This window comes from Corylus avellana, chromosome 1 (assembly GCF_965113065.1).
Source record: "Corylus avellana chromosome 1, dhCorAvel1.hap1.2, whole genome shotgun sequence".
NCBI classification, from domain to species: Eukaryota; Viridiplantae; Streptophyta; class Magnoliopsida; order Fagales; family Betulaceae; genus Corylus; species Corylus avellana.
Window position 1 is genome coordinate 25,967,653 of NC_142490.1, and position 8,699 is coordinate 25,976,351.

General features: G+C 37.8%; 1 protein-coding gene and 1 pseudogene across 1 annotated transcript; one reads left to right on the forward strand and one right to left on the reverse strand.

The window, feature by feature from the left end:
- The first annotated feature begins 1,656 nt into the window (after positions 1-1,656).
- LOC148588185 (protein FAR1-RELATED SEQUENCE 5-like) lies at positions 1,657-4,220 on the forward strand. Its single transcript, XM_088514606.1, has 3 exons — positions 1,657-3,863; positions 3,944-4,010; positions 4,098-4,220. The coding sequence occupies exons 1-3, from the start codon at positions 1,678-1,680 to the stop codon at positions 4,218-4,220; spliced, it is 2,376 nt and encodes a 791-aa protein (XP_088370732.1). The 5' UTR covers positions 1,657-1,677.
- A 2,441-nt stretch (positions 4,221-6,661) lies between these two features.
- On the reverse strand, positions 6,662-8,331 carry LOC132171819 (berberine bridge enzyme-like 8 pseudogene; annotated as a pseudogene).
- Positions 8,332-8,699: the final 368 nt, after the last annotated feature.

Sequence of the window (8,699 nt, forward strand, 5' to 3'; positions counted from 1 at the left end):
TCTTTCTTGTAGTGTGAAGTGGTGCAAAGAAACCCAACAAATTGTTGGGTTTCTCTGTAGAGATCGATCGAAGATTTTAAAACCACGAAAAAATTTTCTCATCTCTGCAAAAATTTTCTCCAAAATCTTTTCTCCTTTCTATCACTTCTTTTCGATCTCCATTTTCAAAAACCCAAACCCACACTGAAAAATCTTCAAACAATCAAAAACCCAAATCAAAAAATCAAAAACCCAAATAAAAAAAAACAATCTGAAAAATCAAACCTAAATGTCAAACCCAACAAATCTTCAAAAACATAAAAAATCTTCTTCTCTTATCTTCTCTTCTCCTCCTTTTTTTTTGTTTTTTTTTCTTCTGCGCAGAAGCATGCTTCTCTTCTTCTTCTCTTCTCCCTTCTTTTTCTTCTGCTTCTCTTCTTCTTCTCTTCTCCCTTTCTTTTTCTTCTTCTCTTCTCCTTTTCTTTTTCTTCTCCTTCTTCTGCTTTCTTTGATCTGCCGTGGAGAGAGAGAGGAGAGGAGAGAGATCAGAAAGTGTAGGGAAAATAAATGAGGAGGGAAGAATAAAAAGAGGAAAAAATTGAGGGAAAATAAGAAGTGTTTCAAATTTCAAAAATCCGCCCAAATTTTTTTTTCTTTCCTGACGCTCTATTTTTGGTGCGTCAGAAAATTCTGACGCACCAAATTGAAGCGTCAGAAAATTCTGACGCGCCAAACTGGCGCGTCAGAATTTTCTGACGTGTTATTTCAACATGTCAAAAAATTCTAACATGCTATTTTTAGCACGTCAGAAAAATATTTTCTGACGTGGCAAAAATTATGTATTGTTTGCCACGTCAGAAAATAGTTATTTTTTTGTAGTGAGCTCTTATCCTGTCTTTTCTTTTTCTTTTTCAAAGTACATCTCTCAAATGAGGATAACTTCTATAAGGAGGTGGTGTAAACCACCTCCTTTGTGCCCACCAATTAAAATTGGACAATTAGGATTATCACACCAAAGCAAATGAAGTGAAAAACACCGGATTAAAACACCAACTCACATCATTCACAAAAGACAAAACCCTCTTTTTTCTCCTCTCCCTCTCTCTTTCTCTCCATTGGCGCCGTGCATCCCAGCCAGAGCTTGCCAACACAAACCCAACCGGTACTCCCCTCTCTCTCTCTCACTCTCACAGACACACACTGGCAGCAGAGAAAAAAATTTCTCTGCTGCCCAGTGCTTTCTCACTCTCACAGACACACACCGACAGCAGAGAAAAAAAATTTCTCTGCTGCCCAGTGCTTTCTCCTCTCTCACTCACGACACAATTTCTCTCTCACCGAAATTATTTCTCTGATTTTCTCTCACAATGTGATTTTTCATTTGCACAAATACAATTTGATTTTTCATATTTCTTTGTTTTCACTCTCACCGAATACTGTGTGATTTTTTTTTTTTTTCCTTGAATTCTCATTTTAGTTGTATTGGTAGGGTAGGATTATTGGGTATGATATCAAAATCAAGATGTTAAGTTTAGATTTTTTATAAGAAAAAATGTATGAAGTTGAGATTTTAGTAATTATAATTGAAGAATGTTGTTATCCTCTGGCAGGATCTCTAGGATGAGTACTAGTATCGAAGAACTTGACAAAATATCATTTTGTGATGAGTTTATTGAAGATGGGCATGTTGACAATGAAATGATAAAAGATCAAAATGATTTGAAGCAACCAATCGCAAGTATTGCCTCATTTAATGGTCCAAAGGAACCATGTCTTGATATGGAATTTGATGAATTAGAAGATGCTCGTGCATGTTATAATGCGTATGCAAGGCGGAATGGTTTTAGTATTCGAATAAGTCATTCTCAACTAGCTAAGGATAAGTCAGTAAATGGGATAGAATATGTTTGTTCAAGAGAAGGCTTCCATCATAAAAGTTATCAAGAGAAAACCTATACAAACCCGAAGCCTGCTGAAACAAGGATAGGATGTAAAGCAATTATGGGTTTAAAGAAAGTGGGATTAAAATGGATTGTATGTAAGTTCAAAACTGAACATAATCATGATCTCCTTAGTCCTAGAAGTACAAGTTTGCTTCGTGGACATAGAGTGGTAACACATGCCCAAAAAAGTCTTATAGATACACTTAATAAATCCGGTGTACCTCCAAGAAAGATAATGTCGGTGTTAAGTGAAGAATCCGGTGGTGACTATAATATTGGTTGTATTGCTAAAGATGTGCAAAATTATTTGGGAAATAAAAGAAAGGTTCTTTTTGGAGAGGGAGACGCACAAAGAATGTACAATTTTTTTCTTGAGAAACAAAGTAAAAATCCGGGTTTTGTTTATGCAATCCAAGTGGATGACAATGGATGCATGGGCAATTGTTTTTGGGCAGATGCTAGATCACGAGCTGCATACCAATATTTTGGAGATGTTGTTACTTTTGATGCTACCTACTTGACAAATTGTTATAAGATGCCTTTTGTTCCTTTTACTGGAGTTAACCATCATCACCAATCTATGATGTTTGGATGTGCTTTGCTTGTAAATGAAACGGCTGAATCTTATACGTGGTTGTTGAAGACATGGCTTGAGGCAATGCTTGGACGTGCTCCCTCTACAATTATCACTGATGATGACAAGGCTATGGGCAAAGCAATTGCAGAGGTATTACCAAATACCACTCATAGATTATGTTTATGGCATATTTTACAAAAGGTTCCAGAACATTTGGCGCATATATATAATAAATATCCATCTTTTCAAAGAGACTTTCAGCATTGCATTCATAATACACTTACAATTGAAGAATTTGAGGCGGAATGGAGTGAAATTGTAGGCAAGTATGAGTTGGGAGAGAATGATTGGTTGAAAAAACTTTATATGCGACTTGAAAAATGGATGCCGGCTTACTTGCGAACCACATTTTGTGCCGGTATGTCTACAACTCAACGGAGTGAGAGTATGAATAATTTTTTTAAAAATTATGTTCGTTCAAGCACAATGGTGAGTGACTTTGTCTATCAATATGAAAAAGCCTTGGATGCACGTTATTTTAAAGAGAAAGAAAAAGATGTCAAGACAAAAACTTCTAGACCGATTTTGAAAACATGTTACAAGATGGAAGTAGAGGCGGCAAAGGTTTACACACGGGAGTCTTTTTTGATGTTTCAAGAAGAGCTATTTAGTAGTCAAAATTACTACTCATCTAAACATCGAGAAGAAGGAGGAGTGAAGATATATAAGGTGGCCCTTCATGGGAGAGAAAATCCATTTTATGAAGTTGCATTTGAATTTCTTGAGAAGAAAGCAACTTGTACATGTCACAAGTTTGAATTTGTTGGAATTCTATGTAGACATATTCTTCAAATTTTTGTGAAGAAAACTCTAGTGGATACTATTCCCCAACATTATGTTTTAGAGAGATGGACGATCAATGCCAAGAGTCGCATTATACATGGCATTTCTAATGATGATATGCAAGCAGAAACACAAAATTCTTCCACCTTGATGAGAAATAGCTTAATGTTGCAAATTTATGAAGTTGTAGAAGTGGGGTGCCAATCAAAAAGAAAGTATGATCATTTTAGCGTTGGTTTACAAAAGCTGCATCACGAGCTTCTGATAATGCATGATGATTGTGATAAAGATATAAATGATGCTGATGTAAGAAGTGTCGAGGGTCATGTCTTCAACAGCCAAGTACTATCAAACCTTTCATTCACTTTGCAAGATCCTCCGCATGTTAGTTGTAGAGGAAAACCCAAATCTTTAAGACAAAAAAATCCAAAAGAAAATCAAGCAATCAAGAAAAGGACATGTTCCATTTGCAGGAAGACCGGGCATGTGAGAACCAATTGTCCTTCAAATAAGCAAGCAAGGTATTTTTATAATCTTTTTTTATTTACAATAATTTACATGAAAATGCATTTTGATTTAATGAAAATCTTATTTTTTATAGGGATATTTTGAATACCAATTTGAGGCCAACTAACTTGGGGTTGATAAATGAACAAAGTTTAGAAAAGGTATTTTTTTTTTTTTTTATAACATATCCTCCATCAAGTTAATTTTTGTCTGTTATCTAATTTTATTTATTTATGAATTATTTACAGTGCTCTTTGCCAACTATGGAGTACCCATCTACCACTACATTTGCCATGTCTCAAGATCCTGGATATTCATCTACTACAATTAATATTGGTGCAAATAACATCAACGCATATGGAACTCCTTGAAGTTATTGTGATTTGTGTGGTGTAGTATTTTTTGTGAGGTTGTCATACACAAGATACTTTTTGTGATTTGTGTGGTTTGGAATTTTTTGTGAGGTTGTAATACACAAGATATTTTTTGTGAGGTTTAATACACAATATATGGTTGAATGTAGTTCAATGTGACTACATCTGATTGGTTTTTTGAACATCAATGTTTTTGAACATCAATATTGCCGAGGGACACCACAAGATTAATTTGACATATTCTTGTTTGGAGGCTTATGCCCTGCCATTTAGATCAACCAAAGATTTTGAAAACAATCAGAACTTCAATGTCTCTTCTGTCCATTGCTTCAATTGCAAGAATTACAATGTGCTGCCAACACAACCTCAAAAAGTAGCTTGTAATTATTTGGTCACTAATCATCTTCGTTTAAAGAAGCAATTTATAATGTAAAAAAAAAAAAATCAGACATTTAAGCAATTATTTGACACTAAAACCAGATTATTTGACACTAAAACAATAATTTTTTTTTTCTTCATCAGTGAGAAGGAGAACTGGAACCGGCATCTCAGCTGTCACCAGAGAGAGAACTGGAGCACCGGCGAGGTCTGGTCTCCGGCCTCGGGTTGGGATCCGGCGTCTTTTTAGAGAGAGGTTGGGCTCCGGCGTCGGGTTGGGCTCCGGTTTTTATCTCTACTTCCGCCGGAGAGAGAGAGAAAGAGAGAGCACCGGGAGAAGTTCTTAGCCGATTTGAGAAGTGAAACCCACCAAAATCCAGTTCTTAGCTTGATGGGAATAATTTTTCTGGGATGCACGGCGTCGCTGGAGAGAGAGAGAGAGAGAGAGAGGGAGAGGAGAAAAAGGAGGAGTTGGTGTTTTAATTTCCTTGAAATGAGAATTCAAGGAAATTAAATTAAAAAAAAAAAATCACACTGTATTCAGTGAGAGAAAACAGAGAAATATGAAAAATCACATTGTATTGTGCAAATGAAAAATCACATTGTGAGAGAAAAACAGAGAAATAATTTCGGTGAGAGAGAAATTGTGTCGTGAGTGAGAGAGGAGAAAGCACTGGGCAGCAGAGAAATTTTTTTCTCTGCTGCCGGTGTGTGTCTGTGAGAGTGAGAAAGCACTGGGCAGCAGAGAAATTTTTTTTCTCTGCTACCGGTGTGTGTCTGTGAGAGTGAGAGTGAGAAAGCACTGGGTCGGTGTGTGTCTTTGAGAGTGAGAAAGCTCTAGGCAGCAGAGAAATTTTTTTCTCTATTGCCGGTGTGTGTCTGTGAGAGTGAGAGAGAGAGAGGGGAGTACTGGTTGGGTTTGTGTTGGCAAGCTCTGGCTGGGATGCACGGCGCCGATGGAGAGAAAGAGAGAGGGAGAGGAGAAAAAAGAGGGTTTTGTCTTTTGTGAATGATGTGAGTTGGTGTTTTAATCCAGTGTTTTTCACTTCATTTGCTTTGGTGTGATAATCCTAGCTGTCCAATTTTAATTGGTGGGCACAAAGGAGGTGGTTTACACCACCTCTTTATAGAAGTTATCCTCCTCTCAAATTACCAAGTCACTACCTCTCGGAATCTTCATTAACATATAACATAAAAAATTAAAACTTGATAAAATTCCCCTCACCATCTCCCCCACCATCTTCCCTCTTCCAACATTTTGATTTTTTCAAACAAAAAAAAAAAAAAAAAAAAAAAAAGAGAGAGAGAGAGAGTAGATGGTGAGGAAAATGAAAAATAGCATTTGCCCTCACTTTAACATGACACCTAAGACATCGTGATTCCCTAATTTGCTTGATGGTCTAGACAGATATGAGGCCTACTGATTCTGAGTATAGTCTGTGCGTGCCGGGTAGTTGGGACGACAAACATAAAGAGATACTGATTTTGACAGCAAGAAACATCAAATTATTTCGAATACTACTCATTCAGGACAGCTCATTTATGGGTTTGTCCGTCATTCTAGAAATGAAAAAGAGAAATGCTAAAGACCCAACTTTTTTGCCCAACAAAAGTCCAACTTTTACCCTTTATTTTTTTTCTAAAAAAAACAAAATGAAAAATGGAAAAAATGTCTGAAGCAACCCTATCTATTTTATGCCTTTCTTTTATTTAATATTTTTTTTAAAATGAAAAATAGTATTTTTCTTCATAATAATGACATTTTCTTGAAAAAAAATGACATTATTATGAAAAAAATACCAATTTTCATTTTTTTAAAAATACCAAATAAAAGAAAGACAAAAAATAGATAGGGTTGCTTCAAACATTTTTTCCATTTTTATTTTAATTTATTTTTTAAAAATAAATAAGGCAAAAGTTGAACTTTTGTTGAGAAAAAAGTTGGGTTCCTATCATTCCTCAATGAAAAAACTGCAAGTCCATGCCATAGTCTGATTTAAACACATTTTACTTCGACATATCTTTGTTTTTCCAACGAAGACTTCAATTATTTTGCAATAATCAACTAAGTTTTCAGGAAATGATTTAACTAAACAACAAATTCTAGACACCAATTAAGCTACTTCCGTGAATATGGAAGAGTAGGGATGCTTTGTTCATTCCTAAAGAAGTTTCCAGGATCAACCTTTGTCTTAATCTTCACCAACCTCTTGAAATTACCCTTGAAATACTTGATCCCATAAACTCTTCCTTGCCGGTGGCTTTTCTTGCCGTTATGGTTGATGCCCAAGTCAAGATCTTTGTAGTTGAAATATGCTTCCCTTGGATTCTTGGACACAAATGGAGTCATGTAACGGTAAAGCTTTCTCGTCAAGTTTATGTAGTAATCCGTCACCTCCTTCCCGGCCTCATTCCAATTTACTACGTACTGAATCTTCGCTAGATTCCCCGCCCGATGTGGGAACGGAGTTTCCTCCGCCGGAATCTCACCCATTCTTCCGCCGTAGGGATTGAATATGAGTATCACGGCATTCAGCTCAATCAATCGCTTCCAAATAACCTCCAACCCTTCCTTTGAAATGGGCTCCTTCACATAATCCGATTTCCTCTTCAAGTAAGTTAACGTTTGAGGTATTCGACGGAGCAAAACGTCGGCTGCGGTGCTGAGGGGGAAGTTGGTCCAGAAAAGCACGGATTGGAGCCATGTCGTTTCATTGCAATCCGATTTCTTCAAACCCATTTCGGGGAAGCTCTTGCTCATGACGGAGACAAGTTTTTTGGAGTCTCCGAGGAACAAGGCGAGGAACGTAGCCCTGCCGGTCTTCTTCCCATGGGTTCCAATATTTACCACGTCCAGAAATAGCCTGATAAAAAGGTTGTTATCCAGCTTATCTGCAACAGTCTGCCACCTATGCACGATGTCGGTGGCATTCTCTTCCAATGTCTTCGCTACCAGGAAAACAGTTACCGTTTCCGGTACGCGAACGAGCCTGATTTTATACGAAACGATGACGCCGAAGCTCGCTGCTCCGCCGCCTCGAATAGCCCAAAACAAATCTTCTCCCATGGATTTTCTGTCAAGAAGTCTGCCATTAACATCAACTAGCTTCGCATCAACAATGTTATCCACCGAGAGGCCGTACTTTCTCATCAAATTGCCGTAACCGCCGCCGCCGAAATGCCCTCCGACACCGACAGTCGGACAAACACCTGCCGGAAAACCATGTTTCTTACTTTTCTCAGCAATTCTGTAGTAAACTTCGCCGAGAGTTGCTCCGGCCTGCACCCAAGCGGTCTCACTCCCCACATCAATGTGAATGGAACGGAGATCGAACATGTCAAGAATAAAGAACGCGACTTGGGAAACGTACGAGACGCCCTCGTAGTCATGGCCGCCGCTTCGAATTTTCATCTGCAGATTATGCTTTTGAGCACAAAGCACGGCTGCTTGGATATGGGATTCATGCAGAGCAGTGAGAATGAGGAAAGGCTTGTGGGTTGTGGAGGTGTTGAATCGAAGGTTTCGGATGTAAGATTCCAAAACAGAGGAGTAGGAGGAATTGTTGGGAGTATATATTGCTCGAGAGATTGGATGACAGGGCTGAGAATGGCTCAAAAGACAGCGAATAAAGGAGCCAGAAGAAGAAGAAGGTGATCCAAATGCTTGCCATGACAAGGAGAGTAGGAATATTGCGAGCAATGAAAGTATTGCCTGCCTGAAAACTCCCATGCTTGGATTGTACTGCTCAGAACGCTTGGGATGGTAATATATATAGAAGCACATGGATATATTTCCATATGTTTTGAACACCAATATCGCTGTCCTGTCATGTCAGGGGGAGCCGCTATGTTGAGTTGTATCACAGTGGCAGAAATTTAGAACATAGTGGGGGACTTTGTTTATTGGTTGGAAAATTCATTTTCAAGACTCCAATGATCATCACTTGCTAGAGATATTAATGGACATTAGCTTTTTATTTGAGCCACTCAAAACCCAAGAGCCTAGTGTTGCACGTTTCACTTTTCTTGTACAAGTTCCGAGCTAAATAGAACCAAGGTTAATTAACAAAAACAAATGTTATAGCTCTTAAAATCCTT

Excerpts from the sequence above, each read along its gene's own strand:
- LOC148588185 (XM_088514606.1), top strand. The coding sequence starts at position 1,678 with ATGATAAAAGATCAAAATGATTTGAAGCAACCAATCGCAAGTATTGCC. Across the intron at positions 3,864-3,943 it reads CCTTCAAATAAGCAAGCAAG|GGATATTTTGAATACCAATT; the intron begins GTATTTTTATAA and ends TATTTTTTATAG. Across the intron at positions 4,011-4,097 it reads ATGAACAAAGTTTAGAAAAG|TGCTCTTTGCCAACTATGGA; the intron begins GTATTTTTTTTT and ends AATTATTTACAG.